The sequence below is a fragment of the Caretta caretta genome, chromosome 1, assembly GCF_965140235.1.
Source record: "Caretta caretta isolate rCarCar2 chromosome 1, rCarCar1.hap1, whole genome shotgun sequence".
Lineage (NCBI taxonomy): Eukaryota > Metazoa > Chordata > Testudines > Cheloniidae > Caretta > Caretta caretta.
In genome coordinates this window covers 157,275,132-157,297,740 of record NC_134206.1, presented here as the reverse complement: position 1 = coordinate 157,297,740, position 22,609 = coordinate 157,275,132, and the positions used below count along the sequence as shown (strand labels likewise).

General features: G+C 42.8%; 1 protein-coding gene across 1 annotated transcript; it reads right to left on the bottom strand.

Annotated features, from left to right (window-relative positions):
- Positions 1-1,626: 1,626 nt before the first annotated feature.
- Positions 1,627-22,122, bottom strand: DNMT3L (DNA methyltransferase 3 like). Its single transcript, XM_075123852.1, has 13 exons — positions 21,946-22,122; positions 21,377-21,475; positions 20,930-20,974; positions 19,902-19,981; positions 18,601-18,713; positions 16,428-16,599; positions 14,435-14,437; positions 10,455-10,539; positions 9,470-9,558; positions 6,685-6,760; positions 5,042-5,181; positions 3,496-3,581; positions 1,627-1,771 (listed from the first exon to the last, which is right to left on the bottom strand). Exons 1-13 carry the CDS (start codon positions 22,031-22,033, stop codon positions 1,627-1,629), a joined length of 1,221 nt encoding a protein of 406 aa, XP_074979953.1. The 5' UTR covers positions 22,034-22,122.
- Between the last annotated feature and the right edge of the window lie 487 nt (positions 22,123-22,609).

Genomic DNA, 22,609 nt, shown 5'->3' with positions numbered 1-22,609 from the left:
CAGTCAGAGCCTAGGGGGTCAGGAGTGGGTGAGTGTGGTTCTGTGGCCCGCAATGTGAAGGAGGTCAGACTAAATTAGATGATCACAATGGTCCCTTCTAACCTTAAAGTAGTTCTGCCTTTATTTTTAGTGGCAAAGAAGGTCATTACTCAATGTGCTTTGTGATTTCATAGTCTCCCTGAAAGTTATGCTATTAGGCCGCAATTTCCTGCAAACACTTATGCATGTGCCTAACTTTACTACTCATTGGGATAAGTCACGGTTGTAAAGCTAAGCATGTGTGTAACCGTTTACACGATCAGGGCCTAGATGGAGGATATTGCTGATTTTGTTTCTAAACCTGAAGTTTCAGAATCTTCCATTATCTCTATCAGTAACAACTGAGCAGGTCTGCCTGTGAACTTCAGTAAGCTGGATGGGTGGTATATCTCCCTGTGCTGAGGGTCTTTGGTCCCCAGGTTAATTTTGTAAGTGGGATAGGATACTTTTCCCCATGTGATCACATGACAATGTAGCTAACATGCTATTGGCTGTGCCAGATTCGGTTTTCCTTTTGCTTATTCAGAGCCCAATTCTGCAATGCAAGGTGATGTGTGCTTTCTGGGAGATTCTGAGCACCCTGAACTCCCAGTGAAGCTAAGGTGAGTTGAGTTCACTCATCATGTAACAGTATTGTACTCAGAGCTCTTTATTTATTATATTTACTTTATTTTCTATTTCTTGTAAACCCTGAACTGGACTGATTTTTCTGATTCTTATTTGTATCCGGTTTTTAGTAAAATGTTAATAAAACAATCTTTATTTTAAATATACATTCATTAAAACAAGATAAAGCATGATCAAGTATGCTTACAATATGCTACATGTTCTTTTTTTTTTTGCTTCATTCCATTCAGATACAAAATAATGTGCTACATTTTTAGATTAAGGAGTTTTGCTCATCTCTCACATTCATTATGTTGTTTAGACTTTTTTTAAGTTTAAACACACAAATCAGTTTTTAATTATAAATAGAGAGCATTTAGGTAAAAGTGTGCAAAAATAAAATATTAAAAGATTTTCTCTTATATTAGGATTTAGGTAAAAGATATATTAAAACATTTCCTGCTAGTTCTAGTATTAAGGTAAAAAGTATATAAAATCAGGTGTCTTTAAATAAAATTCTACCTTAAATCCTGATCCTTGAAATGATTTGGTATATTAGTAACTTTCTGCAAATGAGTCATCTCAATGAATTCAATGAGATTACTCACATGAGTAAAGTTACTCACATCCCCAAGTGTTTGTATGATCAAAGCCTCAATGAGGTGTTAAATATCAAATTAAAGATAGCATGTACACAGTGGCTCTATGTAACCTAAAGTAACATCTATAAAAGAAGTGCAGCAAATAGCAAAAGGAAAGCAAATAACATGCTTGGGCAAAACAAGAGAGCTAGTTATACAACGTCAAGAAATAAATGTGAAAGAGCAATCCTGCAGTATGGGCTTGATCCAAAGCCTATTGAAGTCAACAGAAAGAATCCCATTGATTTCAATGGGCTTGGATCATGCCTTAAGAGACACAGAATTTCTTTCCAGTATTATGGGATAATCCAGATAATTGATCTGGAGTGGGAAGAACTTCTTATGAAAAACATTTAAAATATTCTCTCAAGGGAAGAAAAAACTTCCTCACTAGAGTGGCAGGTTGTTGAGAGAGCAGTCTTGTTTTGAGGATGTCCTTTGCCAGGAGGTCTAAATCCAGATCCAAGTCTGAGAGAGAATACTTGCTGCAAAAACAAACAAACAAAAAGTAAAAGCTCACAAAGTTCCTTCCATAAATTGTGCTTCAAAATCTCTCTTCTGTACGGGCTTAATCCTGCTAAGTGTTGAGTGCTCTGGCTCTGAGCCAGGAAAGCACTCAAATACATGCTTAACTTTAAGCATGTTTGGAGTCCCCTTGATTTCAGTGACCCTTCCACCCTGCTTAGTGTCGAGCATGTGCTCCAGTGCTTTGCTGAATCAGGGCCAGCATGATTACCACCTTGCAGGGTCAGGCACTACCTGCTGATTGGTCTTTATGAAGGAGGCAGTCATCGAGTCTTTCATTTTCCCCAGCAAGGGAACTTACCCAGCAAATATTACTCACTTGAGTAGTCCCATCAGTGTCAATGAGATTATTTATGTGAGTAAGGACTACTTATCCATGAAAGAGTTTGCAGGACTGGGCTCTACATTTCAAACATACTAGTAGACAGCTTTATCAGTATGAGATTAATGATGTGAAAAAAGTGTATTTTGAGACGTTGTAAAAAGTTTAAGGCTATTCTACAGCAGCAGATTCTTTGCAGCTGTTGTAATAACTGGCAGTATAACTCAGAGCTTTCTCTGATTGAACTAGTGCCATATGCCTATAATTCAATTGCAAAAATATTAGCCTTCCGATGAAGTGAGCTGTAGCTCACAAAAGCTTACGCTCAAATAAATTGGTTAGTCTCTAAGGTGCCACAAGTCCTCCTTTTCTTTTTGCGAATACAGACTAACACGGCTGCTACTCTGAAACCTTGAGCTCATGTCTTTCAGTAAAGGTTTTTTGTTTTTTTTAAACTATGTCTTGTTCACAGAGTTCAGAGTTTAAAATTGTCTAATAGAACTTTCTTGGTGTGCAAAACTAGTAGTTGTGATGATGCTGCCTGTGAGTATCTGTGTCATGGAGTGCATTCATTGTATGATAAATTCTCTGAAGCCAATTTTTCAGAGAAATGTTCTGGGAAACCAGGAAGTGAGGCAAGTCTTGTCCAGAAGTTGTGAGAAATCTGTGTTCCTCCTGTAAGCATTTTCTAGTGTATGCATAGCTGATTTTCAGCATCTATACACCTGAGTGGATATAATTGAGGTTCCTTTGGTGAATCCATCATAAAGCCCATGATGAGATGTTTCATACCTGGAATGTAAAAAACCCCTAAGGCCCCAAATCAGTACTCCATGGTTACTCAGTGCATTTCAGGATCGGATCTCAATGCAAGACTGAAACATTGCAAACAGGTTCTCAACCCTGATGGTAATGTACATTGTTCTTAAAGGGTGAGGCCGAGAGGATAATAGAAACCAGGGGATGAACTGGAGGGTAAGAGATGGAATTCTCCAGTCTTCTTTTGCCACATCCACATTCCCAAATGACTGAGTAAGGCTTCAGGAGTGGCTGTCTTAAAGGATGGCTTCTAATCAAGCTATTTAAGTGTGAATGGAACCTATTTTAACTTCTCCCAGCAGGTTCCAAACTCAGAATGCACGTTTGGCCTGTCAAGTTGAGATCACTTGAGTATGTGAGAGCGTGAGAACTACAGAAACAGAGTAAAAGGACCAGAGGTAGTTGGGGGACACAGAAACATTGTAGTGTCTGAGGATACTGAACTTTAGAAACCACTTTATTGACTAAACTAGTTTTCAGCTTCTTTGGATCAGAGACAGGCCATTCCTTAGAAGAAACCCCGAAAGTAAACTGTTGTATCACCTCTTAACAGATGGTATGTTGCTCCATAAGATTACAGCATTCTGGACAGTTTCTGCATGTTTCCTGTGGATAGTCACTGCCTCTGTCTTTTAAAAGGGAAAAATATGTGTCTTAGTAGCCAGACAACTTATGCCAAATGTTAATACTGTATTGTATGGTGGTCACCAAGAACGTTTAAGAACAGCTTCTACCGATTCATGACATGCTTAGCTGGTTTTCTCTTATGATTGTAGTCTGCCTTTGGGGTAAATTGGGCAAGCCTCCCTCATGTTTGAGAGCACAGTAGCTGGTCAGAATTTTCCAGATTTTGAAATTTAAACATCGTTTCAAATTTTGAAAATTCAAAAATAAAAAGCAGGGAATTTTTTGCTAGATCTTTTGTAAAAAAATGTTCCCCATTTTTCTATGAACAGGTCAACACTTGCTTCCTGATTTTGCAGAGGCCCTGAGCACCTGCAACTTCCACTGAAGTCAATGGGAACTCAGGGTGTTAATCCACTCAGCAATTCAAGTCCTAAACTCATTGGGGATGGGACAATGCCTTACTATTAGGTACATATTATGCTAAACACATTGTTGCTACTCAGTAAATAATACCGTAATAGTAGTGTATCTCTCATCAGACATTGGCCGTGCTTCTTGTATTGGGAAGGTGGCAGTGCTATTTCTTTTTTGGTGTCTGCACAATGTGTCTCAGGTGGCCTGGGACCAGGATTTTGGTCCGCTGCTTGGGTTATTAGCTTCTTCATTCTGGGCCAGGTACTGACGGGGAGCATGACATGAATGCTGATCCATGCCCCCTTAATATTGGATATTAGAGCTGTTACTAGTTTTCAAGGACTGTTGTCAGGATCAGTTATTGTTTGTAAAAGCTCTGAGATCCTCGGATGACAAGTGTTGTATCCTGACAATTGTAAAGCATTTTGATTAACATCTGACTAATGGCTTTACTGGTGATTTCCTAGTCCACATGTGAGTTATAATGCAGCGAAACCAGAGAGAGTGATTGATTTCTGTGGCGTGCACAAATACTGCGACTGTGTGTATACTCACTTGGAAGTCCATTAGCCCTGGTCCTTAACCGAGAACTCCACATAAAACTCCCTGCAAACTTTTGGGAAGTTCAGCTCTGGATCCAAATTGAATGATGTGGGCTTAATCTCTAGAGATGGATCTAAATCAGAACCCAGGCTCTTCATTCCCTTCCCATCTCTCTTCCCCCACTTCAAACTTTTGGGAGATTCAGATCCAGATCCAAACGTTATGATGTGAGTCTTCTCTACTCCTTAATCAAAATGAGTGAGGTTTATTTTGACCAGAGGAACTCTGCTTCTTCCACAAGCTGCCCCTGTTGTACACCAACAGTTCAGGAAGTGAGAGGTTAAAGAACCAGCAAACAGTTCTGGTTCTGTTGTATGGCACTGCAGAGAACACCATTCCCAAAATACACAATAAACATCACTATAAAAGGACCCAGTTACTAAACACTAAGGAGACATGACGTGAAGAAAAAACAATCTGGGGAGGGACTGGATTTTCTGTGTACCTGAAAGAATCGCGAAGCTGTCTCTCTGTCTTCTTTTTCCAGCACCAGATTATCCACAAACATCCAGAAGAATGGCCTCTGACTGCTCTCTCTGGGTTTCCCGTATTGTAGGATGCGGTGATATTGATAGAAGTACCAAGCTAGGGGTGAAAGGGATGAAGAGAAGGGAAAGGGAAGAGTGACATCAAAAATGAAAGGACCAAATAGCAGAGGCATGGCTCTCATCCTGTCCTGCTCTGACTGTGGGACAATGCAGCTTTCAAAGAGAGATGCTAAGAGCCTCTCTATCACTATAGCACAAAGAGCAGTGGAGGAAATTTGAAATGAGACCAGAGAGGATAAAGTTTTAACAAGGATAAACTTTTCCATAACTTCAGTTTGAGGCATCACCATTTCTCATCTCCATAATGTGCAGCATGTAAGCAGAGGGACAGATAACAACACTAGGGATCCACTTCAGACCAGGTGCAACTTCATTGGCTTGAATAGGCACTTGCTTCTACTAGGTCTGAATTGGATCCCGGATCCGCATGGGACAGAGGCAAATTTGAGTTGGAAATGAATGATGTGCCTTGTAGTTACCAAGGGCCAGCATCTGCACATTACACGGAGGCCCTAGTAAGGGGCAGTGCGGAGCTGTCCAGACTGAGAGGGAGCACTGGGGGGCGCTTAGCCCCAGGAAAGGAGAATGCCTCCTGAAGTTCCATGGTGTGCAGGGGGAGTGTGGACACTAATGCACCTCCTTCAAGAGGTGCCACAGAACGATAGACTCAAGGTCAGAAGGGACCAGCGTGATCATCTAATTCTCTTCCTATGAAGCCAGTAACCACAACTGGACAATGTGTAGGGGGACAGAGCTGCTCCTCACTCTGTTTGGAGCATCAGGACCTCCCTCTGGGGTAGAGATGGCCCAGCCCTGTGCTTTCTAGAATTTCTTCCCAGCCCTTGCATAGGCTGTACAGCCCTTACAGAGGGGGAGGCTCTTCACTGCACCCTCTGCCACTACACGCCTGTATAAGGACCAGACTGGATGTGGCCCCTACAGTTGAGATTGTACGGTCACAGGATAGGAGTCTCCTAGGAAATGTCTCTCCTTTCACAGGTGATGAAATACAGCAGATTTAATACAGTTTAATGAAAACGATTGTGGGTGCTCTCTCTCTCAAATGTTGGGAAAGTTCTATGGCCTGTGTTAACCCCGGAGGTCGGACTAGATGATCACGATGGTCCTTTCTGCTGTAGCAGCACAAAGGGGCTGTAAGCCCCAGCTGATGGCTAGCCAGCAAAATTCACTTTAACCTGCCCCTCCCACAGCCTGCTGGATAGGGCACATGTCAGAGGATGGAGGGCTGCAGTCAGATTGCACAGCGTTGGTGAAATCCCACACTGCCATAGCAGTGGCTTGATGGCTGGTACAAGCCTGTGAAATTCAGAGCGATCTTGAGACTGCTGTAAATTACTCAGGGTGCCAAACTGGATCTCAGCATTCCTGGGAATCGGGGGAATAGACAAATGTTTTACAGCTGCCTTTTGCCCTGCCCCCTGCCTACTCAGATGTACCACAAGGAGCTTTGACGCAGTTAAAGATCTAACTGTCAGACGGATAATTTATATATCATTTTATACTCCACTGCACCTCTTACCAGGAGGGTGTTCATAGGAATTTCCAACCGGAGGAGTGGAACCAAATATGAAATCAAAAGGACCCCATTCTTTTACCTAATAAGATGTACAAGTTTCAGAACTCCTTGTTTATTTTAGAAACATTTATTCTTATTCTTATTATGATGGTTATTAAAATGTAAGCATTTGTTTACAGGCACTCAGACACTACGGTGATGGGTGTGGTATAAGAACCTGAATAGAGCAGGACCTGACGTGAGCTGTGGCTACATCTGAAGAGTTCTTCCCCACCTAGATAGCTCAAGGCAGGCCTCTCTGGGGACATCATCAGGAGTCACTCCCAATCACAGAGAATTCAGCGTTGTTCTCTTATTAAGGCCTGGAGAGCTTGTATTTAATGATTAAGTTAGCATTTAGTCATTACATAGCTCGAACACAACAGAAAACCGGAACTTGCTATTGAGTGTAGCCTGCAGTCCAGAACCCCAACTTCCAAGATGGAGTCTGACCTTTGGTCTCCGCGGCCACACCCATCACTCTTACATAACAATAGCAGTTTCTCCACACAGATTCATCCTTGTACTAAAGACAGAAAAAAGAATTATAATTGATCATTACCAACCGGTCAGTAATGCTGTGAAACCAGATTATGGAAGGCCAAATTTTCAAAATGTAACCTGTATTTGTGCACATGAAATTTTGCACTCAAGTCGCTTGCATGTGGAGTTATGACTTGTGCTTGCAGCTAATAGAAAATACATGCATATGGTTCCAAAGACAATGTGTCATCAGACACAGTGGTGAGGAAATTGCATATTCAAAGGATGAATGTCATCAGCTGCACAAAAATCTCCATCCTTCTTTTAAAGTGGGCATGGAGTTGGCATAATCTGTCAAAGACTGGCAAGGGAGAACTAGTTGTGCAGACCAGACTTTGCAGTACAAGACCACAATATGAAAAAAAACTTAAACAAAAAAAGGGAACTAGGAGTTTAGAAAAGCGACTGGTAGTGCAATGAGTGGTCAGGTTTTGAAATACTAAATATGGTTTGGGTTATGCTATTTATCCATTACTGAAATTGCATAATGGCAGTGAACTTTCAGTTTGAACAGAATTAATACCAGAGTGGCTTGGATTTCTCTAAGATTTCATTCTGAAATTCAGTTGTTGCAAAAGAAAATATTGCTACAATCTCAGGTGCCATATCTCAATTCTTGGAGCAAGGGAGGGAATCCTTGTAGCATGTACATGATTAAACCATAGTTGGAGACTCTGCTATTCCATTGCCAAGCTTTTTTCACATTATACAAAGCTTGGTAAACAGAGCCAAATTTCCACTTATCCCCCCTCCTCCCCGACTGAGTAAGGAGATTTTCCAGTGGGGACATATGTAGGGCCCTACCAAATTCACGGCCCATTTTGGTCAATTTCAAGGTCGTAGGATTTTAAAAATCACAAATTTCAGCTATTTATAACTGACATTTTACAGTGTTGGAACTGTAGGGGTCCTGACCCAAAAAGGAGTTGTGGAGGGGAGTCACAAGGTTATTGTAGCGGAAGGTTGTGGTACTGCTACCCTACTTCTGTGCTGCTTCTGATGGCGGCGCTGCCTTCAGACCTGGGCGGCCAGAGAGTGGCGGCTGCTGACTGGGAACCCAACTCTGAAGGCAGAGTATGGTATGGAATTGACACCCTTACTTCTGCGCTGCTGCCTGCAGAACTAAGCCATCAGTCAGTAGCTGCCACTCTGTGGTCACCCAGCTCTGAAGGCGGCAATGCAGAAGGAAGGGAGGCAGGGTACGGTTTTGCCACCTTTACTTCTGCGCTGCTGCTGGTGGGGCGCTGCCTTCAGAGCTGAGCGCCCAGCCAACAGCTGCCGCTCTCTGGCCGCCCACCTGTGAAGGCAGCGCAGAAGTAAAGGTTGGCAATACCATGATCCCTCTTAAAATAACCTTGTGACCCCCCTGAAACTCCCTTTTGGGTCAGGACCCCCAATTTCAGAAATGCTGGTCTCCCCCATGAAATCTGTATAGTATAGGGTAAAAGCATACAAAAGACCAGATTTCACGGTCCGGGACGCATTTTTCATGGCTGTGAATTTGGTAGGGCCCTACTCATATGCTTCTATTAGGGGCAATAGAATTATTATTATTTATTCTTTGCATTGTGATACTGCCCACAGGAACCAATCAGGCCCAGGCCCAGACCCCAGTGTGCTAGGTGCTGTACATATGAAGATATGATACCCACTTGAAGGAGCTTACGGTTGAAGGGCCTGATCCAGTGCCCATTGAAGTCAATGTAAAAATACCCATTGTCTTCAGTGGGCATTAGATCAGACCCTAAGAAAAGAGTCTGTAATCTAAGAATCCTCCATTCATACTCCCCAAGCTGGATCCAGTGTGCAGAGCAGCTCTGTCATCGCTACTGAGGCCTGGGGTAGTGCCTGATGACCATTATGTGCTCCCTTCGAGACTCAGCTTTCAGCAGCTGGATCCCCTTTGTAGACACACTGTCCACATCCCAGCTTCTCTCCTGCCCAGCTGTGAGCCCCATCCTGTAGAAGCCCTGGTGTGATGAGAACTGCTGTACAGCACAGTCTCAGTTGAGAAGAGAGGGATCCCCTGCTCTGCCTCACTTTGACCTGCCTGCCTCCCTCCCCTGGAATGATGAAGATTCTGCTTCAGTTTAGGTCTTGCCTGGCTGCCCCCGGCAGCATTCCCCTAGAATTGTCACAGCAATCAGTTAGGTAAATTCAGCGCGGCACACTGTTAATTCAGTGACATTTTCTATGTTGTACTTACATCTGTCCTCAGAACATTGGTGACATCATCTAAGTATGTCAGCCTGCCATCCCCCAAGCTGCTGCCCAAAAATCCAAGATTTTTCATCTCTGAAGAGCGGACATCAGAAATACAGACAGTGTTAGTACTAGGAACTAGTTCCCTCACTACGCACCATACTTCAGCACATGCCTAGCTTTAAGCATGTGACTGGTGGGACCAGTGTTTCAAGTTTAGCACATACTTAAGTACCTTGCTCAGTCAGGGTCCTAGCGAGCAGTGCAGTAACTGACATATAATCAGGTAGCCCTTCCAGTAGAGAACAGTGTTGGACATTTACAGCTTCCTAACCTGACAAAGTTGGAGACAGCTCAAAATCAGGATTGTAAACCTCATATCGAGCTATGTAATGTTGCACTGAATGTCCCCACATGGCCTACAAATAGCAGCACGTTAGATAAACAACATGGGTATTAGATTGTTCTGAAAATGACACTATTTCTTTTAATGAAAAATGTGGAAAATTTTGACTTTTTTTTCTGCTTTACAGGTTTCAAAATGGATTTTTTTTCCTAAAAGTTTTCATGACATTTTCATATACAAATGTTTAGCAAAAACCACTGGTAAAATCTTTTGCTTATGAAGGGTATATGGTAAACAAAGTGATCAAAACGGTTGTTGAAATAAGATATTTTATAATGTTTTGGATAAACAAATTTTTTAGCAAATCATTAATCGTTTTTTTGCTCAAAGGTAAATTTTTTTAAAAAAGCCAATTTTTGACAAAACAGCTCTGCATTAAACAATTTTTGACCAGCTCTATCAAACAGGATGATGATACCTTTGTGTGGGTCATAAGGAATCATGATGGGTAAAATTTATCCCAAGTATGGGCCTCATTTGTCCCACTGGACAATGGAGTCACATCAGGGATGAATTTGGCCTGATATAGTAATAGATTTTTAATATGTTTGTTTTCAATCCTAAACCATCTATGTACACTTACCCGTGGTAATATTATCAAAAAGGGAGAGAACATTGATTGGCTTTCGTTCCCATGCGGATAAAGGCTGATAAATCTCAAGATGGTTCTGTCATAAATAAAAAAGACCCTTGTTTGTAGAACCCATTCAGTTGTGTGAATACTCAAAGTTGTCCATTAAAAATAATAAAGCACAGATGCTGGCCTGTTTAGGGAGTCTGACTTAGCAGGACTATCACAGTGTAGGCAGGGGACTGTGCAGCCTAGAAAACTCCTGGTCAGGAGAGAGAGAGACAGGGATCTTTGCCTAAGAGAGTTGACATTGAGGAGCCTGGAGCCTAGAGTGAGAACTGTTGGTGGGTCACAGAGGGGGAATACACATGCAATTGCCCTGAAACTGTGACACTATTCCTTTTTTAATTAAATGACCCACCCAGCATTGCCAGCAACCACTCCTCTCTTCAGTATCCAGTCAGGATCCCAAAATCCACAGAAGGGCATAAGGCAACTAATTGCAATTAAAAGTATTTCAGAACCTTGGAGACTCCTGGATTCTGATTAACACATTAGGAAGTAATGATTTATACATTGCAAATAAATATCCCGTCACAGTATATTGTAATTATTCTGTTACATAAAATGAGTTCCACTTCATTTTCAAACACCATCCAAATTGTCTGATACGGGATCATTTGCTGGAGAATTTAAAGCAGGATGCGATCTGAAGTATGTTGAGATAATCTGCCATGTGGTAGGTAAAATTTAAAGGGGCAGCACCCAGTACACGCAGTACAAATTTCTTATCAAACCCTAAATTGATATGCAGTGTAGAAAAATCTTAGTATAGTCTAAGACAGTGGTTCTCAAACTTTTTTTTTCACAGACCACTTGAAAATTGCTGAGGGTCTCGGTGGACCACTTAATGATTTTTTCAAATGTTGTTTGTACCATTAGCTAACTATTGTAAAGTGCTTTGGATAAAAGCGCTATAAAAAAAAAACTTAATAGTCATTAACGTTTTTTTGTTCTACAAATAAAAGCACGCAACTCATATTTTAATATCAGTAGTCTTACCTTCCTAATGCGATGGATGTGCCCTCTCTCCCCTGCCACAGCAGCCCTCGAGCTGGGGCTGGGAAGGAAAGGGGTCTCTCCCTGTCTCCCCCACTGCAGCAGCCCCCAAGCTGGGGCTGGGAGGACGGGGGTCTCTCCCCCACCACAGCAGCCATAGAGCTGAGGCTGGGAAGGAGGGGGGTCTCTCCCCGGCAGCCGCAGCCCTGAGCTGGGGAAAGTTGCTTCTTTCTCTGGCTGCCGCAGCCCTGCACATCACAAATCCCCCCCACTCTCTCTTCTCACCTCACTGCCTGTCCCACCTGCCCCCTATTCCCCCCAAGGCCACCTCCTCACCTTACATGTGCGTCTTCTCCAGGGTCCAGGCACCTAATTAGTGGAGCCAGGCCTGCGTGGCTCCACTAATTAGGTGGGTAGCCCTTCATTCTCTCGTGTGCAGCCGCCCAGGTACGCACCTTAGAGGGAACTATCCGTGGACCACCTGAATGGAGTTGATGGACCACTGGTGGTCCATGGACCATAGTTTGAGAACCTCTGGTCTAAGATTTCTGTGGTGATTGTTGACTGATGCAGAACTCAGTTCTTTCAGTATTTAAGGTGGTACTTAGACACTAGGGTGATTGGCACCTTATTAAAACCTATGGTAGGAAGAATTCAGATTTTCGGCAGTATATGTCCCCAAATATTTTTATTTTTGCAAATGTCAGCCTCACATCCCTTCTAACAGTACAGCTGATGGGGCTCTGCTTCCACCTGCTGGAGGCAGAACATATCTGACGGGTATGCTGACTGTTTCCTCTTGCAGAAGTGATAGATCTCTAAGGTCAGTTTTTTGTGTCTCCAACTGGCTGCAAGAAGAAAATTCCAGCCACCACTCTCAACTGGCACTCTCAACTAGAATAAATGATATGCTTAAAAATTCCAAAGCTGTTAAATTCTAATCGTATTTTGGTTATGACAGGAGCCTGATGCAGTTAATATATTTTATTTGTTTTAGTACAAAGAAAAAGAGTCCAGCGCTCATAAGTGAATCTAGCTCTGAATACTTTGCATGAATTCTGTATCAATTAATGATTCTGTGTGAACTAAAATGATCATTCTTTTGTCCTATTTCGATAGCACCTGTGTCCTGAAAAAAAGTGCCACATATACTTAATGATCAAGAAGGAAAATATATATAATGGATCACAATGAACATATCTTATTTTTTCCTCTCTAACTTTTAAAACCTTAAAAAAAAAAAAAAGATTGTCAAGGTATTTTACATAATTTTTCTCCATAACCTTCTTGGAAGCTGCTTCCTTACTAAAGTGTTTCTTCTTCAGTCCCACATACACACTAAGGCCCAGATCCTGCAAACATGTAGCAATCTGTGTAATTTTGCTGATGTCCGTAAAGTCACACACACATACATACGTATTTGCAGAATCAAAGTCCAGTGTTAATTTAGAATGCAGGGCTGTTGGGTATTGATTTAATTTTTTATAAAAAAGAGGATTCAAACATTTGTTTTGAAAACATAAGCACGTGTTGGAGCTCATTATTAAGAGAGACGGGAAGAAAGACAGGTTTCAGAGTAGCAGCCGTGTTAGTCTGTATCCGCAAAAAGAACAGCAGGACTTGTGGCACCTTAGAGACTAACAAATTTATTTGAGCACAAGCTTTCGTGGGCTACAGCCCACTTCATCGGATGCATAGAATGGAACATATAGTAAGAAGATATATATACAGAAAACATGAATTTAGCCATATGGAGTGGAAATCCATCAACTTCATGAAAAAACTCGTACAGATACAGACAGACATTATCTTCCTTTCCAAATGCAAACAGATGGACATCATACCAAAAGGACTAAAGGTAAAAAATCCATTACAATCTACATGTCACGCAGACTATGCTGAGAGATTGTGCCACACACTCTCAAAGAAACTGCGAAACCACCTTATCAACATCCTATACAGCAAATAGGGAAAGATTAAGAATGAGCTCTCAAAACTGGATACTCTCATAAAAAATCAACCTTCCACACAAACTTTTTCATGGATAGATTTTACAAAAACTAGACAAGCCATTTACAACACAAAGGAAAAAGGACACTAAACCACCTAAACTGCTACATGCCACAAGGAGCCACAACAGTAGTTCCCTTAACCCACCCAACAATATTGTTAATCTTTCCAGCTATACTCTTAGCCCAGCAGAAGAGTCTGTCCTATCTCGGGGCCTCTCCTTTTATCCCTCCAGGCCCACAAACATGATACAGTTCTGCGGTGACCTAGAATCCTACTTTCGACGTCTCCAACTCAAAGAATACTTCCAACACACCTCTGAATAACATACTAACCCACAGAATCCTTCCTACCAACACTACAAAAAGAAGGATTCTGCGTGGACTCCTCCTGAAGGTTGAAACAACAGACTGGACTTCTACATAGATTGCTTCCGTTGACCTGCACGGGCTGAAATTGTGGAAAAGCAGCATCACTTGCCCCATAACCTCAGCTGTGCTGAACACAATGCCATCAACAGCCTCAGGAACAACTCTGACATCATAATCAAAAAGACTGACAAAGGAGGTGCTGTTGTCATCATGAATAAGTTGGAATATGAACAAGAGGCTGCTAGGCAGCTCTCTAACTCCAAATTCTACAGGCCATTATCCTCTGATCCCACTGAGGATTACTAAAAGAAACGACACTATCTGCTCAAGAAACTTCCAGAAAAAGCACAGGAACAGATCTGTGCAGACACATGCCTAGAACCCTGACCAGGGATATTCTATCTGCTACACAAGATCCATAAACCTGGAAATCCTGGATGCCCCATCACCTCAGGTATTGGCACCCTAATAACAGGATTGTCTGTCTATATGGACTCTTTCCGTAGGTCTTACACTACCAGCACTCCAAGCTACCTTCGAGACACCACTGACTTCCTGAGGAAACTGCAGTCCATCGGTGATCTTCCAGAAAACACCATCCTGGCCACTGTGGATGTAGAAGCCCTCCACACCAACATTCCATACAAAGATGGACTACAAGCTATCAGGAACAGTATCCCCAGTAATGTCACGGCAAACCTGGTGGCTGCCCTTTGTGACTTTGTCCTCACCCACAAGTATTTCACATTTGGGGACAATATATACCTTCAAGTCAGTGGCACTGCTATGGGTACCCGCATGGCCCCACAGTATGCCAACATTTTTATGGCTGACTTAGAACTACGCTTCCTTAGCTCTTGTCCCCTAACGCCCCTACTTTACTTGCGCTACATGGAATCATAGCAGTTACATGGAATCATAGAATATCAGGTTGGAAGGGACCTCAGGAGGTCATCTAGTCCAACCCCCTGCTCAAAGCAGGACCAACCCCCAATTTTTGCCCCAGATGCCTAAATGGCCCCCTCAAGGATTGAACTTGCAACCCTGGGTTTAGCAGGCCAATGCGCAAACCACTGAGACATTGATGACATCTTCATCATCTGGACCCATGGAAAAGAAGCCCTTGAGGAATTCCACCATGAGTTCAACAATTTCCATCCCACCATCAACCTCAGCCTAGACCCATCCACACAAGTGGTCCATTTCCTGGACACTACTGCGCTAATAAGCAATGGTCACATAAACACCACCCTATACCAGAAACGTACTGACCACTATACTTACCTACATGCCTCCAGCTTCCATCCAGGACACATCACAGGATCCATTGTCTACAGCCAAGCTCTAATATACAACCACATTTGCTCCAATCCCTCAGACAGAGACAAACACCTATAAGATCTCTAATAAGCATTCTTAAAACTACAATACCCCCCCTGCTGAAGTGAAAACACAGATTGACAGAGCCAGAAGAGTACCCAGAAGTCTCCTACTACAGGACAGGCCTAACAAAGAAAATAACAGAACGCCACTAGCTGTCACCTTCAGCCCCCAACTTAAACCTCTCCAGCGCATCATCAAAGATCTACAACCTATCCTGAAAAATGATCCCTCACTCTCACACATCCTGGGAGACAGACCAGCCCTCGCTTACAGACAGCCCCCCAACCTGAAGCAAATACTCTCCAGCGACCACACAACAAAAACACTAACCCAGGAACCTATCCTTGCAACAAAGCCCAGTGCTAACTCTGCCCACATATTTATTCAAGTGACACCATCATAGGACCTTATCACATTAGCCACACCATCAGGGGCTCGTTCACCTGCACATCTACCAATGTGATACATGCCATCATGTGCCAGCAATGCCCCTCTGCCATGTACATTGGCCAAACCGGACAGTCTCTATGCAAAAGAATAAATGGAAACAAATCTGATGTCAGGAATCATAACATTCAAAAACTGGTAGGAGAACACTTCAACCTCTCTGGCCACTCAGTAAAAGACTTTAGGGTGGCAATTTTGCAACAGAAAAGCTTCAAAAACAGACTCCAGTGAGAAACTGCTGAGCTTGAATTAATATGCAAACTAGATACCATTAACTTGAGTCTGAATGGAGACTGGGCGTGGCTGGGTCATACACATATTGAATCTATTTCCCCATGTTAAGTATCCTCACACCTTCTTGTTAACTGTCTAAATGGGCCATCTTGATTATCACTCCAAAAGTTTTTTTCTCCTGCTGATAACAGCGCATCTTAATTAATTAGCCTCTTACAGTTGGTATGGCTACTTCCACCTTTTGATGTTCTCTGTATGTATATATATCTCTTCTTACTATATGTTCCATTCTATGCATCTGATGAAGTGGGCTGTAGCCCATGAAAGCTTATGCTCAAATAAATTTATTAGTCTCTAAGGTGCCACAAGTACTCCTGTTCTTTTTTTGGGAAGAAAGATAGGTCAACGGTTGGGTCCGTGTCAGCCTTGACTCCTCCATCCCTTTACTTTTCTATTAAAAGTTAATGGAGACGCTCCTTACAGATTCCTGATCATAGAAGCACTTCAGTTTCACACGCCATCTCTTCTTCCTCTTCAGCAACCCATGTGAACTCAAGGGGAGGCACATGAAACACAGCCAGGTATTCGTTGCTTTAACTTTCTCTGCAGTACCAGGACTTACAAGAACATCCAGACACTCCAGGCAATAGCACCTACACATATTAAATAAGAAGTCAATTCAGTGTTTAAACAGGTCTTTCCACACATTCTATGCTAGCCAGCGGCTCAGTTTAACTGGTTTGGTTCTTTTCTGATTTTTAAAATCATATTCAAGAGAATTATCTTTTTCCTCAGAAATGTTTCGCTGAAGATGCTGGTACATTATCTGCTATATGCTAAAGCACCTTAGCAGAGTAATATCCATGAATGATCCCCTTCTGTGTTCCTGGCCACACCTTTAAAACAGTCAAAGTTGAGGTTGATTCAAAGGAACAATCCCAGTGTTTATGCAAAACTCAGGGTACGGTGAGACTGGAAGCACTGGGAATTTAGTTTGTTTTCAATCAAATGACCAGCCATGCTAGATATGTCCAGTAAAAACCCACATGCTTTTTATTTTTATACCAAGTCTAAAGAGCAAATCAAGCTCCCATTGAACTCAATGGAAAAACAATCCCCCACCCCACCCGCGACTAATATGGGAATTAGTTGGGGCCTGAATGCATTACAAGGAAGCTCCTGTTTATGTGGGGCACAACAACTAGGGAATAAGCTTTAGGAATGAGACAAGGGGTGTTTTTGCAGGGTGGGGAAAAACCAGAAATCTTCCAGGACATCCAAGCCAGGACAACCTTGAAGATTAAAGTTACCTCAAAATGGGGCAGCTGTCTGTTAGCGAGAAGGGCAAATATTTGGCTATTTCCCCTGCCAGCTGTGCTCAGAGCATTGACATGTTCTTCACTCTGCTGAATCATCACTTGTAGAAGTACATCCTCCATCTCCGGGTGGTGATGGACATGCCAAAGGCTAACCTTAACTCTGGGTGCTGATGAGCTTGGCAAAAATGTTATAGGGTGAAATCTTAGCCTGAGGGAAGTCAATGGGAGTTTTGCCACTGACTTCACTGGGTACGACTAGAGTTCAAAAAAACCCCTGCAGCAGCAAGTCTCAGAGCTCAGGTCTACAGACTCAGTCTTGAGCTATGGTGCTAAAAACAGCCCCCCCCCCCTTTGCCAGGTCTCAGAGCCCGAACTCCAGCCCGAGCAGGAATGTCTATGCTGCTATTTTAAGTGCTGTACCACAAGCCTGAGTCTGTAGACCTGAGCTCTGAGACTTGCTTTTTTTCCTTTTTGCAGTGTAGAGGTACCCACTGTGGGCAGGATTCACCCATGTGTACAGCTGGTGATTTGTAAGGTGCCACTGTTGTACCTCTTCTCCCTCTCCTCCCCAGTTAGCCATGTTCAAATAAGCTGTTTTCTTACTCTACTAGAACATAATACATGTGCAGACAAACATTATGACAAAGTGTCTTGAATAATCTTGTTTCCTTGACATGTTTGTTTGCAGAATTTCATTTCTTTATTCACATTTATAACAGGGTTTTTAAGTGATGAGTTTTTCTTTAATCCTTACCCTGCTGCTATCCTGTGGATAATTTGTGTTAAATTACTTGGGGAACTACAGGTGATTTAAATGTGTATTGAGTGCTGGGCATGTCAAAACCTGCACACCCCAACCAATATAAGGTAAAACAATGATAGGAGGTGAGCACAGTGCAGGTCCTGATCTAAAATCCGACATCCCAGCACCCCAGGCTTATCGGAACTTTGTAGCTAGCTCCAACCTCAGTGAACTGAAGCAGAACCCTGCACGTAGACCCGCCCCATCAAACTTTGTGGAAGTTTAGAACTGGATTTGACCCTTGTGGCTTAGGGTATGTCTATGCTGCAGTCACTGAACTAGCTTTAATTTGCCTAGCTGAGGCCCCAGAGCAGTGAAGCCGTGGCAGCAAGCACTTCAGCGTGGGCCAGGCCCACAAGTCATTACCCAGGGTTCTGGGCCAGTTTTTACTGCCTACGCTGACACGTGCAGCTGCACTGTTCTGGCACCGAAGTTAGCTAGATTAAAGCTAGCTGGAATATGTCCCCTCGAGCTGCAAACACATGTTGTCATTGCAGTCTAGCCATACCCTCAGGCCTACCCCTACTCTTTACCTATTACAAGTTGGATCATCGCACATTAGCAGAGTCTTCCCTGAGCAGCAGATCGTACAAAAAGCTTGAAAGCCATCCTCATCGTACAGGAAAAAGGTTTCCAGAAAGTTCTCCTTATAAAACAGCAAACTATGGTTAGTTGCAAAAAATAGGTTTATTTGATAAAATGAAACAAGCATCCTTAGCTGTGTTTGCTTTGCACGTGAACTTCATGCTTGTGTTATTAATTTTTTTATGTGGCACCATTACCGTGCATGGTGCTTTGCAAAGAGATCGTAAGTTTCCTGCCCCAGGAAGCTGAATGTACAACTGAATGTAGACTAAATACTGACAAAGGTGGTGAAGAATAGGATGTAACATGAAAGCAATGTGATATATTAGATAACTTTAGCCATATAATTATAATACCTAAGTCTTACATGGTGCTCCTCATCAGTAGATCTCAAAGGGAGGCAAGTATCAATATCCTCATTTTACAGATGGGGAAACTGAGGCACAGAAAGGGAAGTGACTTTCCTAAGGTCACCCAGTGGGCAAAACAATAATATATCAGTTCTAATTTTTATAAAGTATTATTTTTATTCGTGTATGTAAACTCTAGTGGGAACCAAATTAAAGGACACTGAGTTGAGGCATGTGTGTGGCTGGTTAGTGACACTTTCTTATATATTTAGGCCAGAATGGGACCATTCTGATCCCCTAGGATTTAGAACCTCACCCAATCATTTCTGCACCAAGCCCATAGCTTCTGTGTGAGCTACAGAATATCTTTTTAAAAGTTGTGCCATCTAGATTTAAAGCCTTCAGATGATGGAGAACCCACCACATCCTTAGGTTAGTTGTTCCAATGGTTAATTACCTTCACTGTTCAAAATGTCCACCGTATTTCTAGTTTGAGTTTGTCTAGCTTCAGCTTGCAACCATTGCATGGGTGCTGGAACTCAGGGTGCTGGGGCCGGGGGGAGCTACCACACTCCCTGTCTTAAAGTGGTTTCCATTATATACAGGGTTTACAATTTGGTTCAGTGTCTTTCAGCACCCTCACTATACAAATTGTTCCAGCGCCTCTGAACCACTGGATGTCAGTATCCCTTTTCCTGCTAGATTAAAGAGTTATCTACAATCAGAAATCTTTTGCCAGGTAGGTACTTACGGACTATGACCAAGTCACCTCTGACCCGTGTCTTGGATAAACTAAATAGGCAATGTTTCTGAAGTCTCTCATTGACTTCAGCGGATCCACTTCCAGCTGATAATAATAGGCAGGGGGGCTGCCTTATTGAGCCATATGAACTACCAACCGTGCATGGAGTACAAATTCCTCCGTGAAACAAGGGATGCTGGGTATGAATCTGGAAGCTGCCACAGCAGATGCAGATTTCTATAAAACACAAAGAATGTCCTATCTCAAAATCTAGTATTGTTTAATTTCAGCCTCTCTCACCTATTTCTTTTGGACAAGATGCAGAATTTTCTAGACATTGCTCTGAAACCTGAGAGGCTAGGCATTCCCAGATTAGTAACTCCTATTATTACATGCTCAGCACATCTGTTAGAAATGAAAAACAGTGACAAGTATATTCTTTAATGCTCTCTAAAGAAGAGTTTTAAGAATACGATCCTCATCTGCACAGCAGAAAGGATAGGAAAAGGGCCAATGTTACTAATAAAGCCAGAGGGACATTGTGTTTTTAATACAAACTATTTTAAACATGGTCAATACAAGAATCCACTTCCAGCTGAGATAATTTTCACACTACTCCTGTGGACGTTGCCTATGAGCCACTTCTGTCAAGGTCACGTGCTAGAGACCTGCCAACACTTCCAAATCCACCGGATTTGTTCTTAAGGGCTAGATTTTCAATGATGCTCTCTGACGTAAAGAAAAACATGTACATCATCTCTTTTAGCCAGATCTTGCTTCAGATCTCTGTGCCCATTCAGCTTTCATTTTCTTTTTCAAAACTGCCAGTTAATGTCAATTTTGCTGATAGTTCTTGTGATGAGTCCATTAGATGCTGGTCTAAGCCCACCAAATCATTTTCTATAGGCCAGGAAACCACCAAACGTTAATGTCTTTCAGGCACTAATAACCTGGGGCAGATTTAAATTAGTGAACCAGAAGTGAGGATGGCTGTAATCCCAGTCCTTTAGGGCAGCCATTGTATGCCAAATTCTTTTAACGTATTTTTGTTTACGTTTGATTACCCCATATTTTTGGATATTGCTTTTAAGTTGGACACCTGATTTTTATGTCATATTGGTTAACATGCAGTGTGACATGGCTAAATGGCCTATTGGTTTTAGGTAATTTAATTTGATTACTCACCTTCAATACACCTTTGGTTTTCATTTACTTCATGTGCAATAAAATCTGGGGAAAAACAAAATGTAATACTAATTGTTTATGTCTTCAAAAACTGGAAGAGCAACAACCCTTAAGAGTTGGCACAACCTGTATTTTCTGCTATACAAACAAAAGGGTTCCCTAAGGATTTATGAGCCAGTCCTTCAAGCCCTCCCTATGAAGAACTCCCATTCGAGTCCCTGTGAGTTTTGCATACAGCTGGCTTTGAGGATCAGTCCTATCGTTTTGCTCCTCTGTTTCCTTTTTGTAGACCAAATAACTTCACTGACTCATGTCCACACAAGTGTAAGATTGTATGCTGCTTTAGTAGACACACACTCTGCAGGTCAAGCTGCTGCAATGTTTTAAAGAAACAGGCTAGAGTAGAAGTGTCAACCTATTGCGAATTCCTTCTGAAAACACTGATACCTCTGTTGGGGCTTGAGGGTGTAGCAGGCATTATTTCTTCAAGAGAGTCAAGACAGATCACATCAGAAGAAGTGCTTTCTTCGTCTTGCAGCTCTATCGCTTGAGGGGGGAAAAAAAACATGCAACCGTAAGTTTCCTGGACAGTAACTCCACTTTTAGCAGTATTGTGATTTTCTAAGCAAGAAACACCACTATAGCCAGGTGACACCACTGAAGGTTTGCGACTTCTATTTCCATACTTTTGGAAACACCAGTCTAGCCCACCCACATTCACTGAATTCTTCAAACAGCTGGGAAGTTAGGTATTTATACAGCTGATCCATGCACAGTTAGCTGAAGTGGGGGGAAGATCATTTATTATTCTAGTGTGCAGAGTGGCCCAACCCTCCCTCCTATGGATTGAAGTGTCTCTTGTGTCTCCTAGAAGTCATCAGAGCATCAGGCATTCAGGGCCTGGGCAGCCCCCGCTGCTTCCAACCCCTACCATCGCCTGGACGGTGTCACTGACAACCCCCTGGTTCCAAAGGCATTGCAGCCTCAGGCGGGCTCCAGTCATTTCCTTTGCTCACTTATTCCAGAGAAGCTGGGCTCCACCTCCTCCAGGTCCTCTGCGCTGTCTGTGTCCGACAGGACCAGCGCCGGCTCTCCCTGGGCCATGCTGTGTTTATATGGACCATACGCAGGTCCGCCCGGCAGCAGTAATGGCACGTAGGTGCGCCGCCCGCGGCGACGAACGACAAGCTTGTCCAGCGCTACCAGGCGGTGTGCTGGGCGCGGCTCGCCGCGCGGGGGGCGTGGTGAGTGAGTCTCTTGCAGGGGGGTCTGGTGGACGCTCCAGGGAGAAGGTTTTGTGCAGCGGGGAGGGGGGGGGGAAGGGGAAGCTTTTTTTAAAATTAATCTGCCAAGGAAATTCCAGCCCTGAGAGATCGTAGAGATTATATGAACTATCCAGCACCTAAGGGGCGGGTGTGTGTTTTGCAATGCTGGCTGCGTCAAGCCCAGCCTCCCCGTTTTAGACTTAAGTTCATGCCAGAAGAGCAGCAACGTTCTTCAGTTTTTCAACCTGTGGTCAATTTCAGTTACAGACTGAAAACAAAATAAGCAGCTTTTAAAAGAAATGTGTGTCTGTGTTAGAATTATCCTGGACTGTATCCCATGTGCTATGCACAGGCTACAGTCTCTCATATCTTGCTTTATATACACACAGTACTATAGCTGGTGCACAGTACTGTC